At 40.6% G+C, this 18,812-nt stretch overlaps 1 protein-coding gene across 4 annotated transcripts; it reads right to left on the reverse strand.

Annotated features, from left to right (window-relative positions):
• Positions 1-1,218: 1,218 nt before the first annotated feature.
• On the reverse strand, positions 1,219-18,603 carry LOC102233582 (transcription initiation factor TFIID subunit 4-like). Of its 4 annotated transcripts, none has more exons than XM_023325224.1 (15): positions 16,816-18,603; positions 16,368-16,501; positions 16,171-16,290; positions 15,282-15,371; positions 14,592-14,714; positions 14,380-14,469; positions 14,042-14,257; positions 11,965-12,106; positions 11,755-11,860; positions 10,534-10,706; positions 10,323-10,453; positions 7,815-7,940; positions 5,803-5,859; positions 5,585-5,707; positions 1,219-2,211 (listed from the first exon to the last, which is right to left on the reverse strand). In XM_023325224.1, the coding sequence occupies exons 1-15, from the start codon at positions 17,576-17,578 to the stop codon at positions 2,047-2,049; spliced, it is 2,559 nt and encodes an 852-aa protein (XP_023180992.1). In that variant the 5' UTR covers positions 17,579-18,603; the 3' UTR covers positions 1,219-2,046. The 4 variants fall into 4 exon arrangements, with proteins under 4 accessions (XP_023180992.1, XP_023180993.1, XP_014324852.1 ...); XM_023325225.1 differs by having other exon boundaries at positions 10,534-10,703; positions 16,816-18,601; XM_014469366.2 differs by having other exon boundaries at positions 7,815-7,943; positions 16,816-18,601.
• Positions 18,604-18,812: the final 209 nt, after the last annotated feature.

The following is an 18,812-nucleotide window of genomic DNA, read 5'->3' on the forward strand; positions in this document are numbered from 1 at the left end:
CTGCTTAGCTCACCCTGGTGCATCACAGCAGAGTCACAGACCTGGAGGAGACAAAAATCACAGCTCAACGAGCCCTAAGTGAATTCCAACTTCACAGCTGGTGTAAATGGATTTGGATAGTGGGAAGAAGAAAAGTTGCATATTAACAGCAAGACCATACAAAACGTCGTTCAGAAAAGCATACAGACCCCCCCAAAAAAAAGTGCATCAAAAATTTTTTACGTGTGCACTTTCAAATTGTGTTTAAAGCAGAAAAGTAATTTTATGACGTACTTCTTTGACACAAGAAGAGCCTTTGGAGCCCTGCCTTACTTAAAGCACAAATGCATTTCCATTTATGGATTGGTATGTGTATCTGGAGCTGTGTACTGCAACTGTTTTTTTGTTGAGAAAAGAAAACTGATTATTTACTTGGCAAAAAAAAAATTTAAAGACCTGTCTGATGGGAATTTGTCAAATGGGTGTGTTCTGTCCTCACAAGACGTGGAGTTGACTGCATCACTTTCTTGCTAGACAGATGGATATGGATTTACTTCCTTTGCATTATTCTATAGAAACCTCGTAAAACTGAAATAAACAGATAAATAGTGTATTGTCTTACAAGTGTGCTCTTAACAACTGCAATGCTGCGAGTAGAATGGCATAAGAATTCACAAACCAACATGTAAACCCATGAAAAGCTACTATCTCCGTCCGGTAGCTTGCTAATGCTGATTCTCATGCAATTAAATACACCATAGTATGCATAAGTCCGTGTAGACATGCAGCACATATTTAGATGCTGCCCCCTCATGAAAAGCAAAGCAAAAATCATCAATACATGGAATATGTAAAATCATCCTTTATTCAAACTTTTCAATAGAGAAATTTAGATTTTCTTGATGCAGTAGGCGGAAATTTTAAATTCTATACAAAACCGTATGTAAAACTTTAGATGAAACATTTACAAATATACAAGAAGAAACTCTAGTTTCTTAAGACAAACACGCTAAAGACCTACAGGGCTGTCCAGTAGCACACCAAAGCAGTAATGTGACATTACCGCTGTCAGCTTGCAACAGGAGTAAAAATGTGTGTTGGGAGGCAACAGAAATAGACTGCAGGAGGAGAAGAAGAAGAAGAAGTTTGGTATAGCAACAAAGGTTAGAAGCCTGAAAAACTATTAGTATTAGAAATTGTAAGTTTAAATCGAAAGGATAGATTAACATAAAGAACACCCAACTCTAAGCATCTGAAATTTCAAATGTCACTTCAAACATATCCTGTTGTGGGTGTACTTTTTATTTTATTTTTTCAGCTTTAAGCAATAGGACACACTTGAAGCGTCACATAATAAATAAATAGCTAAACATTAATTTAAACTTTGATTTTTAGTAAATAAATACGATGTAAATTTTAAATATGCCGCAAGGTAATGGAGATGAACAGAGTGAGCTTACAGCAGGGTTAATTGTGTGAGAATTGGTTGTATGGCTTATTCAAAGTTAGGAAGGCAACTCAGCAGGTTACACAGTTTGGAGTTCAAACTAAAAATCAACAAAAACTAGAACGAGATCATCATTCAAGAAAAAAAGGAAAAACATAAACAAACCGGTTGTCTAACACAAGTGATTTTCATAGCTTTAAAGCCTAGCTTGCATACGAATATTCAGAAAATAAACCAAACTATGATACAGTGCACAGTTGTACATTATGTCTTTTGTTCACACAAAATAAAACCTTCATAAAACACGTTTTACTTTTGCACCATCTTGAAAGAAAAGGAGGTTTTAACAGGGCAGATAAAGGGGTATTAGTGAACGACTGCTCTGAAGGAAAAGAGGCATCGCTTGAGGAGAGAGGTAGAGAGGCCTTCCAGTATGGCTACGATTGTATTTTATGATAGCAGGTGAACCTAAAGAACCTTTAAATTCACCAAATAGATCATCTCCTCTCCTTTTTACCCAAAGGAGTCATTTCCAAGTGGGAGCGTTTTGGTCTCTCCACTCACGTCGCTCCCTCTTTCCCCTCTAGTCCTACTCTCTCTCTCTCTCTCTAACATCAAGGCTATTTGAGAAAGCCCTTGTAGAGGAAATGAGAGTGACTGGTAAATCTCTCGTTCTCCAGGCAGAAGAGCAGGTCCCTGAGATTGACACGCGTGATGCGCTGCCGAGTGAGTCTGGAGCCGGAGGAACCAGCGGTGCCGGGTAGAGACGAGCCTGTTCCGGATCCCTGAAAGATGTGGAAAAGTTAAGGAAGAAGGAAACGGTGAGTTGATCCTGACGGCGCATGACAACATCTCCGCGTTTAGTGACGTACTAGTGACACTAGTGTAGTGACAACTACAAACGTACTAGTGCATAACTGTGCAGTGAATGGAAAAAGTGTGCTACAAAAGTGAGTACACCCACTACATTTTTGTACATACCTTATGTCTTTTCATTGGATAACATTTAAAATATGACACTTTGATGCAATGTAAAGCAGTTGGTGTACAACTTGTAGGGTTTCTGCAGGTTTTTACCGACTCAAATTTAAGACTTTTTAAGACTGTACCGCAAGGCCTGTATCTCAACAGAAATGTACGAACATCGTCCATTTGGTGGTAAATTTCCCACTTACCCATAACGGATGCAAAAAGCTAGCTAGCTAGCAAGTGTACATTAGCTGTGAGTTACCAGTAGCCTCAACAGTGAAGCAAAGAAGATGTCTGAGCCTAACTCAAACTTTTGCCTGAGATTTAATCCTGCTGCTAAGACACAATTTAAGACATGTGACTAGTATATTAAAGACCATATTACGTTTTTCTAAGAGATTTTAAGGCCTTCATTTTAGATACATCAATTTAAGACTTTTTAAGGATGAGTAGACACCCTGGTTTGTATAACAGCTTATTTTATCCCCCGAAAATGATGCTGCCACCAAAAGATTTTACTGTGGATGTTGTTTGGTTTGGACTGATGCACAATTTTGGTGTTAATTCTTCATTTAGGAATTTTTATATCGACCAAGAAACCTGTATTTAGGTCTCATAGGATTGTAAAGTGACAAAATGTGGAAAAGTTCAAACAGTATGAATACTTTTCCAAGACTTTGGAATTATCTAATGCACAGGTGTCAAACTCCAGTCCTGCAAACACTTCTTTGGCATCACACGAGTCACGCAGACAACAGGTTGTTACTACTGACGGAAAAGACTGAGAAGACAACAGAGTTTTTTGTTACATTAGGAGAATATTGACAAAGTTTTGCGCACATTTGTAATGGAAACACAGCTATTGCTTTTTAGATTCTCATCATCATTTACCCATAATCATCATAATTACATGAAAAAAAGGCATAAAATGTTTTACTCTATGTGTAACAGATCCATATAATACATGAGTCCCACTTTCTAAAATGAGTGTCAAAAAACGTTGAACTTTTTTCCTGATACTCTGCTTTTTCCAGCTTTTACTCGTACAACTGAGCATCAGAGAGCAAACTGAGTGTTTGGACAGAAAGCACCATATGGCCGGAGCTTTCCCTGGGTTAGAGCCTGCATGTTCTTCTGAGCACACTTCTCTTCCAGATTCCACCCGCGGTCCAAAGCCAAGCAGATTACACTGATCAGCGATGAGTGAGGGAGCTCATAAAGACCGTTAGCTCAATCAAAACGAATGATTATGTTGGCAAAGCAGAAGTAAAATCATTTAAAGGAGATAGAAGGTAATTTAAAAAAAAGGTACGTTTAAACGCCTTTTAGTGCGAGGTGAAAAGTCAATGTGAATATTTTGCGGTTTTAAAAAAAGTGACACCTTTCCAAGTATGCCATAAAGCGTTAGCTGTAACTTTAAACTGCACTAAAAGCAGCAGGAAGGGCAAATTCTCAAAGGCCAATGAACAGTTTCCTCCAAAAAAAGATTGAAAAAAAGTTTTTCTTCACAAGAACAGGGAGAATAAAGGATGAAAGTCTAAAATGAATGTGTCATTTCATTAGACGTACTTTAATCGAACTTGTTATGATGCGACGTGTGTTTACAGGAATCAGCTGACGGCTGCAGTGAGAACAGAACTCTGCTTGACCTAATGAGAGGCGACACTCTGCACGCTTCTCTGCTCGAGACGCAGAGCAGTTGGTGAGAACTGCCGGTGACAGCTGCTGACAAATTCAGCTGTCTATCCCCAACACAGCCACCGGGAAGCAGGCTCGACTCTCACCGCTAACATTTGTAACCATTAACAAAAAGAATGTTTCAAACTGGAGCTATAAATACACTCAGTGACTCCCAGAAAGGATCTGTTGATACCAGTGCCTTGCTAAAGTATTCGTATCTCTTCTTTTAACGTTTTAATCACATTACAACCTCAGACGTCAGTGTGACTTTTTTTTTTTTATTTTAGTTTGTGATGGGGTGATCTTGTCACGACAAACAATAAATCAATTCATCGCACGCTAAATTAAAAATGAGCTTGATCATTTCAGCTTGGACAATAATCTTTAAAAAGACACTTCCCTTTTAATTTTGTTGAAAAGCCGCCATTTTGAAAAACACTGGAAACATTTGACATCCACTATGAAGTAGTTAGTTTGCACTTTTTTCCCATATAAAAATTCTACTTGACTCTTTTGTTTTCCCTGTCCAAGAGGAATGATTCATATTTTTTCGAATGGTTCCAGATGCTTCATAATCTATTCTCATTATTGTTGTCTCAGTTGTTTTGTTTGGTTATCTTGGATATTTAAAATGTTTTCCAGTTCCAGTGTTAAATGTTCTTGATTTTTGAGATGGTGTTCTTGCATTAGTATGTCAGTATTATTATTATTATATTAGTTGAAAATGTTCTCAAAATGACAATGTTATTGTTTATCGTGATACTTTCTGGCATAATTTATGGTCCAGCAAAATTTGCTATCGTGACAGAATTATGATAGGCCAACACAAAATTGGACACAATTGTAAATGGTAGGCGAAATGATTTTTTAAGTTCACAAATGTATCAAAACTTGATTGTCCACCTAAACTGACAAGTCTGGGCAAGGGAAATATTAATCAGAGAAGAAGTCAGATGGGCCAATATAACTCTGGAGGAGCTGCATTTGTCCAATCCATAAATCTTTTCCTTTTGAATTACGGGCAAAAAGACGTCTGTTTTTTAAAAAACGCATACAAAAAGCAGCCTCTAAAAGTCTCCAGATTTTATAGACCAGAAGAAACATACCTCAAAAGACTTGCAAATGAAAGCCATGAATCGTTTTTGTAAATATCAATATCAATTATGTGACACTTTTTGTTTACTAGATATTTTTAAATGCATAAAAGTTTTTGACTATGAGAAAAGGTTTAGATGCTCTAAATATTTGTTGCGAGGCACTGTGTGAAAAGATAAACTATGGCTGAGTTGTGCTGTCAAATAACAACCAAAACATGCAATTACAGAATATTTTCCAACTAATCCTTTTGCGTTTTTCCCTGATGTTGCGGTAATAAAAACAGGACAGGTTGGAAAAAAAAAAAAACAGACAGACAGAGAGATGACCCAGAAACCTAATGCATCCGGCCATGGATGCTGCAGGTGCACAGGCATAAATCGTGCAAACATTAATTATCGTCTTCATTGTTACCTCAGCTGAAGCAGATGAGGATGGAGAGTCCAGGTTCTTCTTCTTCTTCCTGGGGCCAATGGCTGCCAAAGCAGTCAGGTTGGCCTCCCTCTGTCTCATCTGAGCCAGCTCCTGCTGCTGCATCTGGACAACACACACACACACACACTCACCTTAAACTGAATCAGCCGTAAACGTGACAGAGAGACCTGCAGACCGTGCTCCGCCTCAACTCGTACCTCTTTCGCCTTCTGTTTCAGACGCAGCTGCTCCGGGTCCTCTTGCCGCGCACGGGACTGAAAAAAAGAAAAAAGAGGCAAAAAAACCCCACTTATTTTTGCACAAGATAATTAAAAGGCAAGTGGTGTCAATTAAAAGCTCTTATTAAATAATCAAGCGTTTGACGTGCTGCACCACTTAAAACCACTTGTTAAATCTAACCTCAGCGGAGTCACAGTTGTAGGCAGAACATGTGTTAAGTCGACTGTTTATGGTAAAGACAGAAATGTAACACGACAAACAAGCAGACATACAGTATGTGCTAAATGATGGCAATAACAGGTTTCATTTCTGAAGTCACTTTGATCGACTTAAGCATGATTGAGAATTTGTGGAGATTAGGGTTATGGCAAAGAGGCCTTTCAACAACAACAATAAAAAAGTTAGAGCGTATCGCCACAAATTAATACTGTAAATACCAACAAATTAGGGATTATCAGAAAGATTGTCCTGATTACAGACAAGACTTGTCATGGTATTTGAAATGGTTTTTGTATTATCAAAATGTAAAAAAACAACAACAAAAAAACGCGAAATTTATATATATTTAGATTGATACGCCTTCTTACATTGTCAAATTCCCTTTTGAGAGATGGCTGCCTTGATTTCTATCAGAAACAACTCTGAGTATTATGACAGTCATTTAAAAACAAAATAGGCCAGGTGTACAGATAACTATGAGCTGAACTTTAGACTGCAGTATATGGATGTACCTGTAGGGCTGAACCAATTAATCAATAATCGTCAACTAATTTAGTAATCGATTAATAGTTATACCTCAAGTGGTAAAGCTTTAGCATCATCCGGTTCAAATTTACTAAAGGAATCATCTAGTAAACTTCATTTTCATTTTAGGCAATAAAATGTTTATTTTCTTATTGAAAAACTGAACTATTTGTTTATTTTCGTCCTTTAATGTATTTCTAGTGTAAAATGAAAAATCTGTAGAATGAGCCCATTTAAAAATTTTTTAAATCAGATTAATCGTCAGAATAATCGATTACTAAAATAATTGTTAGTTGCATCCCTATGAATCTCTATTAGAAATTCTTTTTATTTGGTCCTTTTTAATTTTCTGTGAAACTGGATTTTCATTAGCTGCAAGCAACAATCATCAAAATTAATAGAAAAAAAACCCACTTCAAACACATCACTGTTTGAATAACGAAAAGATATAGTACAGGTTTCACTTTTTACCTAAATAAATTAATGTTTCAATAATACATTGGGATATGTTCATGTACATTAAGCTTCAAAGCGGTTACTGACCATGAATATAACCAACAATTTAAAACCCTGTGACCAAGCTAAACCTTATTAAATGCACAGATTCCTCATGACAAAGGAGCTCCTATTGGTTAACAAAAGTAGCATGTTGGGATTTAAATTCACCAACAAACTACAATGAGCCAGTATCAAGAGCAGGAATTTACGACTTCGAACGTAAAGTCCTAAAACTCAGGGCTCTGACTCAGTTTCAGACTTTAAGTCCCCACAGAAACCCTGGACAGTTGAAGTCGTTCTTAACAAAACAGCAACAACCAGAAGTCTTCAAATGTAAACTTTGAAACACAGAGAGGGTTTGTTTTCTTCAAGCTTACTCTTATAGCGTCAGCGAGCTTTTACACATTCTGGCTTCAACAATCTAAAATCTATGGATCATTACCTATTTAATGTCATGTGGTTAAATCTGATGTTAGAAATTCAACCCAAATACCAATTAGGACGCTTGCTGACAGCGGGCTCCCTGCTGGCGAGTCATAAATCAATCCCAGCTGACCCTGGGGTCAAACCGCTCGGCGCTCTCGAGTCAACTGAAAAGCTGTTGAGTGACTAAAATGTCGGATGTAGGCAAAACATTTAAGACAGCTGTTTATGGTGACCACACAACTGTAATAGGCAACAAAAGGCATTAACGTGTGTTAATGAAGAAAAGCGACAGGTTTCGTTATTTAGATTCATGATGGCGTACCTTAGCTGCCTTCAGCAGGATCTCCCTCTCCTGCTCTTCCTTCCGCTGCTTCTCCAGCTGGTCGAGCTGCTCAAAGAACTTCAGCTGAGTCCGAACGTCACTGCTCTGCTCATAGCTGTCATCCTCCTGCTAAAAGACGGCGTCGATACAATGCTACATCAGAAGAAGTCAACGTTGAACCTACTGGTAATCATTTTGAAGCCGTATTATGTTTGTTTTTTTCCATTTATGGCACAATCAAGTAACTGTGCTGCCTTCAGTCATGTAAAAAAAAAAAAAAGACATAATTTAACACCTTGAATTTGGGCCTCCTTCTCTTTAAGGAGATTCTGCTCTTTCTGAAACGCCTCCTTCAGGAAGTCATCACAACATGGCTCCTCTGTTAACCCTTTAACAACCTTTTAATCAGCGTTGCACTGAGAAGGAGCTTATGTAATGAGCTCAGCAGTTCCAACAGGTGTTTGCTAATTGCTGCTGGCTAGTCTGAAGGAGCTGAGTGAGAAAGTCACAGGGGAGGGCTGATCTGTGAAGCGGCAGCTCGGAACCAGCGTCTCTGAGGAGGGACGGCTAGGTCCATCCAGGCGCTTTGTACAACTAAATGGTAGCCATGGGAGATTAAAGGATTTCTCTAACATGCATGAAAGAATGAAGGCAACACTCCCAGTATGTTTTTGAAGAGCTGTCTTAAAGGGGAAGCTCAAAGCAGCTGTCCCTTTAAGAAATCTGGTGGAGATGCAGCATTAAGCTTCTATGCCCCACTAATGTTGAACAAACTGAGTTCCTTTAAATCAAGGCCAAACAACCACCTGTTTAAAGTTACTTTTGATTAATGTTAAATGGAACACTGATCAACATTTTTTTATGTGTAATGGTGATTTTGATGATGGCATCTGACAAAATGTAATGGTTATGTTTCATAACTGGTTCTATATTATGATATAAGACAGTGGCCCTCAACCTTTTTAGTACCGTGGACCGGTCAAGACTTGGCAATTTTGCTGCAGCCCAAGGAAGGGGGTGGGGGGTCAGATAATACTTCTGCATGTTGGCGTTCCAGCTAAAGCCTTTTTCTTTTTTTTTTTGCCCCGATTTTCCCTTTACGACATTCTTACAACGTCCTGCAGTGTGTGGTGTGTTACATGGTGATGTGTTGAATATGCCCAATCTAAAATCGGGCATATTCAACATTGTCTTGGCCCGATTATCGCAGCCTGTGAGGTTTTCCCTGACTGGGAGCGAGAACGCAGCCTGTTGATTGTGACAGGTAGCCAATCAGAAAGCACCGTGACGTAAAAACGGAGGGGAATCCCAGACAGTTGACATGGAGCAACTGAGAGTCCGGTGGACATCGGGAGGTGATATGTGGAAATGTTTATTACTATATATAGAGGTAATTTTTATATGTTTATTATATGTTTATTCAGTTAAAAATATTAACTACAAAAAACATAGCTCACCTCCAAATCATAGTGCAGCAAACACTATGGCTGCTCCCGCCGTCTTTTATCAAACTCCTTTTCTTTTTGTTACGTCTTTTATCACTTAAAATCAGCCACAAACTATCACTACTGATCTACATCGTCATCCGTGTTTGATTATTCTAAATTCACGTATGGTATGTTGGGGGGTTTTACTGAGTGTTCGTGAGTTTAATCGGTTCGTGTGTGGTGTGTTGCTCCTGCCGTGTGGCTGGACACACGAACCGATCGAACCTGTTGTACCTTTATCAGGTCTCTGTGGTCACAGAGGTTTGGAAAATCGGCCGATAATCCTTAAATCTTGCCATGTGAACCAGACCTAAAACTCACAAGCTCCTCTCCTCTCCTCTAGTCTTGACCGCTGCCCTAATGCTCTCTGATTCTGGTCACTATGGTAACGTTTACATATCCCTTCAAAATAAGATACAGATGCGCCACAAAAACAAACATTTTACTTTTGTGAAAATTTTAACTCACGATAACGATGGGAGCCCTGAGCTCGTTTCTCTGCAACGAGACGATCCCATCTGGGAGTGATGAGAGACAATGACACCCGAAGTGTTGCTTATGCACAGCGTGCTTGGTATCTAAGTAGCGAAGCAGTTTGAAGGGTTCGTTCCCTCATTAACGAGCCGGTCACCATATCATGCAGAGCGGGCTTGGACTGTGGGAATCACCTGCCGGGATAAATCCATTCTCCTGTCTCTTCTCTGGGCCTTTTCCGCTCGCAAAGAAACTTTCCAAAGAATCTGATCTGTTTCTTACTCATTTTGCTGCTTGTGGCTCAATGTTGGCACGCAAGATGTAACTGAGAGAATCTGGTTAAAGGATTTTTAAAATAGAAGCTCCTCCAGACTCAAATAATACATACAACGGAAATATTTAATTATTTCTTGCGCGCCCCGGTACCAATTGGTCCACGGACCGGTATTGGGGGGTTGGGGACCACTGATATAAGACACTTTGAGCTGCCTTGGTGATGAAATGCGCTCTGCTAATAAGCTTGACTTGGTGTAATTCATCAACAAACCTTGAAGTTGATGTTTTTCTGCTGGGCTACATGGGAGACTTTTTCAAGTAAGTTCAGAAGTCGCTGCTGGGTGGCGTGAGAGACGTAATTCACCACTTCGGTGCCGAGCTCCGTAACGCCATACTTCATACCTGGAGGACGAAACAAACGGTGCGGTGAGAGACTGACCGATCGGAGGATCTCGTACGATCAGGAAGGACTAGAGCCTCACCGATCTGCAGCATTCTCCTCTGCAGCAAGGCGTAGGAGAGGAAGGCCTCGTCCTTGCAGGAATGCGTCACCGCGCCGACGAGTCCGGAGTTAGTTGCCAGGATGTTAGCGCTCTCCTCTGATAGGTTCACTCCCGCCATGGAGGCCACGTCGTTGATGTCATCGTCATCTCTGCTGATGCAGAAGCAGACGTGTTGTGGTTACAGTATCTGACAGTCAACGTTGTTGTTCGGCAAGACTTATTTGCTTTTTCTGCAATAATTCTACATTCATCTCTCTTCACAAAATTATATTAAGACAGAACTGTTTATGACGGCGAGTGCAGAGTTATGTATGCCGATTGGAAACTTTGTAGTGTATTTTATTTAGATTTAATGTGATAAGGTAGTATATCATTTTGACCTTGAAGGCCAATTAAATGCGGATTAGCATTCAAAAAGTCAGCCCCCTTTACTAAGCATGGTGGTGGCAGGATCATGCTGTGGGAATGTTTTTCTTCAAATCGGTCAAAGTTGATAGGAAGATGAATGAAGCTAAATACAAAACAGTTATAGACTAAAACTTGTTTATGAACAGACAATTTAAAAATGTTTAATGAAGGCCTGCATTAGAAAATTTTGGGTTATTTTAACGAACAATCATTTTATTTTTACTTTAAAACAAACAAAAAAAAAACATGAAACATACAAAAAAAAGAGGATTGATACATGCTTTTCCTACGGCTGTTGGTTTCTGGACAATAATTTAAAAGTTTCAAATGCAATAATGAGTGAAAAGTATTGAAGGAGGCTAAATAGAAATGTGTGAGAGACATTTCAGATTTTCATTTACAGAGATAATTCTGAAACATGTATATTTTTCCTTCGACTTTACAAATGTGCCCCATTTCATGTCATTCATGTTGGCCTATTACATGAAACAGCTGGGTCTGTCGTGTTCTATCACTCTGGGTTCATCTTTGTATTCCAGCTTGAAAACCTTACCAACTTCTGTGTAAGACTGATTTAATAAAAGAGTTTGGGTGATGAATAAAAAAAAGAAGAGTTTCTAATGCCTGAAGAAGTCAAATCTTATGACTGTCGGTGCCTTTTCTTTTTAGGACCGAATCCCAAATAATAATTTGTGGGTTGTGACTCGACACTTTTTGGAAAATGCTCAAAGGGCATCTGTGCTTTTCGCAAGGCACGGTACCAACAGCAGAAGAAGAGATGAAGAGTCTCACTTGAAAGTGCCACCCGCTTCTTTCAGCTTGTTCTTCTGTGCCTGCGTCAAGGCGACGGCGGAGACTTGCCTGGAAACAAGTGCCACCTCGGGTCTCAGTTGAACCGCTGCAATGTGGGTAGCAGGGGGGGAGGGGAAATGACAGAATAAACTACGTGGATGCAGAAGGACACAGAAACAAAACAATGGCGTTGTCAGGGTGACGCCTCACCTGGCTGAAGCTCCTTAAGCTGCACTTGCTGCTGTCCCACCATGATGCGACCCGGGGTTTGATTCCGCAGAGCCATCATGGGGGCGGTTGGTAGAGTTACCTGAGGTCTCAGCATTGCTCTTTGCTGCTGAGGCTGGAGAACCTGAGGGGGATTTAATACTCACACATTATAACCAGATCAAATGGCAGCTATTGATTCCATGCAACGCACAGGGCAAAAGCATGTAGTGTTTTTCCTCCCCATTTCAAACTTAGAATCCAGAAAAACTACCTCAGTAACTACGCTTTAGACTCCTATTCTTCCAACCCAGAAAATGAAATAAAACCAGAGGATACTTACTTATACCTATCTACCAACCCTGAATAAGAGTATATAGTTTATCTAATTTAGATACTTTGGATCAACATTATTAGACCACTCTCTAGACTCCTGTTCTTCCAACCTAGAAATGGAATTAGACCAGATGATACTTAACAACCCTGAACAGGAGCACCTAGTTTACATACTTTAGATCAACATTAGATACCTTTTCTTCTCTTGCTCTTTCTTTTGGTTTGTTATTTTGTTTGTATTTCCTTTTAATTCCTGTAAAGCACTTTGTATCACCTTGTTGCTGAAAATGTGCTATATACCTTTACCTTTCAAAGCTACTTAACAAATAACATTTTAAAAAATACACAACTGTAATTCTGGACCCATCAGATGCTTATAGAGTGATGAGTAGAGATTTGCCATATGTTATGTTTGTAGTCCACTCCCCCCCCCCCAGTACACCGACCACTCTCAATAAAACTAACTGTTCTCCACCCCCCCACACCCTCTTGTGTTTGTGTGGCCTGTTTAGCTCGGCTTGATTCGAGACAATGGAAAGAACGGCTTCAGGGAGAAACGGTTTCATTAAAGCCGAGCGGTGAAGACGAGCACAAAACCCAAGTTGAACATAGAAAATATCACATTCAACAATGTTTCTAAAATGGGGAAACATTTAGATGGCGGCATCCTAGATTTAACACTGGTGCAGATTATTATAGTGTAAAATAATCAACTGTAGCAAGCTGTAGTTACATTGCTCCGGTTCATTAGGATGCTCCTCTACTTGAAGTTTGCATTCATTTTTATTTAAGATTAGGCCGATTTGGACTGTCAGGACCTACATGTTGAAAACCCCTCATTTTAGAGCTCATACATGAATAAAATCAGCTAACATTTTTGGAAATATTAATAAAATAATTTTAATCGAGTGTAGGTTTTTTTGTTTCAGCATCCATTCTCACTAAAGCCTTTATTTAGGAATTCAAACTGATAATGTTTCAATATCTTAAAAATATGAGTTATGTTTTCAGTGTCCTCAAAGAAATAATCTGAAGTTCTGCCAGAAGCTTGTCATCCCGACAGGAAAAATAGGAGCAGAGACGTTTAGCCTGTGAGACAAAAACCACTGATAGGAGTTAAAAAAAAAAAAAAAAGGTCAACTGGGGTCAAAGTTTATTCATTATCCTGCTGGCTTCTTCAGATTGAAGAAAGAGATTTGTTTCTCTTTTGCACTGGAGAAATGCATTTACAGTTTGTTACAGCTGGAGGTGTTTGAAGATAATGAGTTAATAAATGAGTTAATAAAGTGTTCAAAGTGTGGCCGTTGGGCCAATGTGGCCCTTTGCTTAAGCCCGCACTGCAATACAAGAATCTTGAAGATTTGAGAAGTTGCATGCTTTTTTTTCATTTACACAAACATGAGACACTTAATGCTTTGGCTCTGAAACGACTTAGGGCTCTTTTTTTTTCTAGAAAAATGTGACTATTTTGTTTTTATCATTAGCTATATTATATTTTTACACTTTTAATAATGATAAACTAAGATTTTTATGCCAACTGAGTATTTTCAAAAGCACAAATTTTGGCACGAAAGGCGAGGAGATTGAATATGACATTTTTTTGCCGACACTCTTACGGCTATGACTGAACAAGACATTTGAGTCGACACGGTTCATCAACAATCATCATAGTGTGGAATGACTTTCTTCAGGTTTTACGCTGTAATCGCTATGAAACACTGAGATTAATGCTGTGCATTGTTACCAGTGACGTAGTCTGTCCTTGACTGACTGTTTGCTGAAGTTGGGCTCTGTTGCCTGGTGGTGGAGTCGTGAGGCGGGGGCCGGGGCTGCCCAGGACCACCGTGGTGGACATGGCTGAGGTGGAGGAGACGGCCACTGAGGCCGGCTGAGTAAGCTGACTCTGCTGGATGAAAGCTGCCGAGTCTGGGGTGAGCTGCCTCAAGGCTGGAAGGCTTCTCTACCAAATTAATAAAAGTAGGCAAATTATTTAAGGTGCAGCCGTAGCATAGTAACAACCTTAAAGTGTGCTGCTGTTGGCTGAAAGGTTTGAACGTGACAGAAATACATGGGCGTTCTCACCTTCAGGAAAGGCACTAGGTATGGTTGGGGTGAGGAATTAAGCTCTTTGTACAATCTGCTGGTGAACTCTTCAGCTTCCAGCTTGTCTTCCTGGGAAAACAGCAAAAATCGAAGGGTTTACATTTACGTGAATATACTTTCTTACTTTGTTAGTGTCTCGGGGGATTTTTCACAATTGCAAATGTAAATGTCACTGTATGAGGCACACTCACCAGCAGGTCTTTGACCAGCTCCCTCACAGTTGCTGCAGTCTCTGTGGACTGTTTCCCGCTGGATGCCAGCTTGATCAGTGTAGACAGGAAGTTCTTGCATTTCTTTACATTCTCCATTGTCTCCTATGGCAAACAGAGACGATCCGCATTTTAAACAAGCCTGAAGACTCAAAATAACAGCGGTGTACGTCACAGGACAAAACAATCAGTGTGCATGACTGGATTTACACGGATGTGGGCCTTTTGGGCTGGAAACCATTTTGGTGCACTATCCACTAAAAGAAAAGTTCTTTCGCTAATGAAAATTACAGTGCATTAATAGGCAGTCGTATTTATAAATTGATGATACCAACTGATGATGGTGGATTTAACACGTCCATTGACCAGTAGCTCCATGTTGTTGCCCAAAAAATAAAAAACAAACAAAAAAATGCTGTTATTTCATCATTTGCTAATACTTGAGTGCTGTTTATATTCATAAAGAAAAGCCCAAATTATTATCACAACTCACTTGATGTATGACTCTTACGTACAGTAAATGGTTGTAAAACACATGCATTTATGAAAAATAAAAATTTGTGCAACTCCTTATCCCCCCCCGCCCCTCCCCCCAAAAAAGAAAATTGGAGCTCTGGACTACCACCCCTATAAGCCCTTTTGAAAGAAGTGTTTGAAGTGAGCACTTCTTACCTTGCTCACAGTTACAGAGGTAACCGTGGTCCCAGGTGTTGGAGTGAGCGTTCTAGGGGCCAGTCCTGGCACTGTGGCCCCTACAGAGCTCTGGGAAGAGACAAAAACAAACAAACGTGTGTCTTAAAAAATTTATCAGAATGAAAGCCTGTAGAGGACAACATCACAACTTTGAAGTCCTAGTTGGTTAGAAATATATTTTGTTACAGCACAGCAGGTAAAATGCTCCACAGAGCAAACCAGACGTGTTTTTTCTTCGCAATTTTGTTTCTGGGGAAAACCCCACCGCAGCCTTGTGTTGCATTACGTAATATTTATGCAATTATGCAATAATTACATAAATATGTATGTATTCACAGCAATTGTATCAATGCAAAAGCAGAATGCAAATTAGCAGTTTTGAGCCATGCATTGTACATAGCAATAATTTCTATTGGATAGAATGCATAATAAATATGTTATTCTGTAATTATGTAAATACACATTAAGAGCTTAGGTTTGCTTAAACGGTGCATAATACATTAGTAAAGTATCCACATTCCCTGACATTTTCCTTTTTTGTCATTTTCGATAATGTATTTTTCACAACACATAGTACTGCATTATCGTTAAACGGAAGGAAATCGATAATGGATTTTACATTTATTTTCAAATGAAAGCCTAAATTGTATTTATCCATATTTACGTTGATAACCTTTACATTAAATTCGACCAACTGCCTTCACAATAACCCCATTAAGTCCAGTTTCTCCAAGTCTTAAACATCTAATGAAACACAGTCAGAGGAGCCTGGGGATTATAATACACAATATAAATCAAATTTTAAAGCGCCATATCATTAAAAGAGAACACGTTTGCAGAGTCCTGTGCGTAGAGAGCATCTACACACCGGCAGGATAGGCGCTCTGTGAAGAGCAGTGGTCGCAGCGAGTGATACTGGGGGCGGACAGCCTGGTCGGATGATGGCACCCGGAGAAACTTGTCGGCTGATGATTGTGGTTCCAGGAGCCTAAAACAAAAAGAAGCAATTACAGACTAACAACTAGAAGGTTTTACAGTTTCTTCAGTTTCCTTCACTAACGGTACCTGTGCCACAGACACATTTGTTGGCGTGGCGGTCCGAGATGCCATGCCTCCCTGCGCCTGCGCTTGCATTTGGGCCAGAGTCTGCTGAGGAATCACCAACAGCTGCCCACTCTCGCTGCGCACAAGCACCATACCTGAAGCGAATCAGAAAGCTGAGTGAGAGCGACAGCAAAACACTTAAAAAGGCATCTTATGCTTTATTTTTGTGTGAATTATGACGGGCTGCTTCACTGATTTTTTTTTTTTTTTTTTGTATTTTGTGAAGCACTTTGTAACATTTCTTTATACAAATAAAGTATTATCATAGTGTTATTATTATTTCATGTGTTTATTTTAAAGACAAGCGTTATAGTTGCAGTTCATAAATTTGGTAAACTTACATAATAAGTTTTCTGTTTAAACTTGCAATAACTTATAAAATGCTAAAAGACAGCTCAACCTCACTTACCCGGGGGTATCTGGATGTTGTGTACACTGGGCTGTCCCGGAGAGGCCTGTGGGAGCCTCGGAGCCAGCATCTGGGTTGTGATCCCGGGCGCACCTGCGGCTGACATGCCAAGAGGTCTGGGAGCACTGATGGAGCTGGGGGCGGCGGCAGCGGGCTGTGGTGCTGACTGGATTATCATGGTTGGCGGCTCTGCTTTAATGATGTGCGAACCTGCGCTGACGGGCTGCCCGTTGTTTACCGGCGGATTTTGCGTGCCAGTGCCCGTCTGACTCGTCGCATTAGCAGCCGCGGCGGGACTCGCGGTACTGCTGCCGTTCAAAGTTGTGCCCGACCCGGCTGTTTGCATAGGCGGCCTGACAAGCGTCACCGTGGGTCCTGCTGCTTGGCTCGCAGCAGAAACACCGTCCGAATTCATTAGCGGCGTCTGAATGACACTGTTTGACGAGGGGGGCAACGAGACGCCGGTCAGCCCTTTTGACAGCACTGCTCCGGTGCTGACAGCCGCGGCTGATATCACAGTAGTGCTGCTGCTGCTGCTGCTGTTGTTGTTACCAGTGCCACTTGTCGCTTTCGCCCCCTCCAGAGGGGCAACGCTTCCTGAATTGTGAGAGTTCATAGTTTGGCTCCCATTAAAAGTCTGCACAGAGTATGAGGCCACTTTCCCCGGTTGGTTAGGGGGGAAACTTATACCGTCACCGACAACAAGTGGGTTTCCCGGCTCGTGTCCCCTTTTGGTGTCGGTGCTCCCTGTCGATGCGTCCATGGCTGAACCATTTGGGAACTCGCTAAGCGGAGACCCCCCTCTGCACTTCAACTAGTTTAACCGGGAGTAACACACGCTCGAATGTGATGGGGGAAGACTACTGTACGTCTGTTGCTTTTCTCTGCAGACTCCGGCGCTTGCTTCTCGTTTGTTCCCAGAGAACAAGTACGGAAAACAATATTAATAGTTACGGCGTACCTGCTTTAGCAACCGTCTTGACCAAGTCCCAGCTGGACATTAGCTCGAGCTACCCCCCCGTCCCGGAACTATAACCATGTAATTAACGGCTGCCTCGTGCCAACTCAAACTAATAAACAAGGACAGCTGTGACTCTACAGACCGTGGAGGATGGCAAACTACCGCTTTATTCTCCCCCGTCTGTGAAAAGAGTTCATCCAGCAGACTGGGGCCAACCGCCATCTTCGCACTCCTGCGAGCTTGTGAAAAGTGAGGTACTTACTAACTGACGTGCGCCTGCGCACAACGGCCGAAAGTCCACAGACCGGGGAGCTCTCTGAGCGGTGATTGGCTGCTCCGTCTGCTAAAAGGCGGTACCAATGGCTTCAGCTGTCATTCTGGGAGAAGTGGAAGAGGGTATAGCATCTCACCGGGACGATATGTTTTCACCGAATTTTTTCATACTAGAAACCATACTTTGTCTTAAACTACAGATAATCCTTTTCAGAATTCAATCCTGTGACCTTTGGTGGATAAATACCCAGGTTTGCTGCAAGCGTAATGTTCAAATTTCAGAGTTTATTCACGCTGGATGCACCGGGCAAGATGGCTGCAGCGAAATGAGGTTTCGGTTGTACAGAGACGTATAAAGACGCCCCACCCTTTTAAAAAAATGACTGTTTAGTCTTGAGCTTTGTAGCTAAGACTAAACGCTCCGCGCTGACTTTTATACTCAACAATAAATGTTGTTATATTCATGTTTTAAAGCATTAATAATAATCTACAATCCCTTATTAGTAAATGATAATATGTGTTTTTATCTGCATCCAGGGGCGTTTTTAAGATCTTGAACCTTTGGGTACTTAGCTCTGCCTTGGAAAAAAAAGCTTTGTCAGCTGCATAAGTTTTCAATTATTTATTGAAAAAATAATGTAGAACCTTTTTGCAGCTGGGGCAAGACACTCTTAAGAAAATCACGTAGTGTATTTCCCACAGAAGCTTGTTTTAGTGAGTGATTGCAGACATATTTCACACCCTGTTAATGCAATGAGTTGGA

The sequence above is a fragment of the Xiphophorus maculatus genome, chromosome 20, assembly GCF_002775205.1.
Source record: "Xiphophorus maculatus strain JP 163 A chromosome 20, X_maculatus-5.0-male, whole genome shotgun sequence".
Classification (NCBI taxonomy): domain Eukaryota; kingdom Metazoa; phylum Chordata; class Actinopteri; order Cyprinodontiformes; family Poeciliidae; genus Xiphophorus; species Xiphophorus maculatus.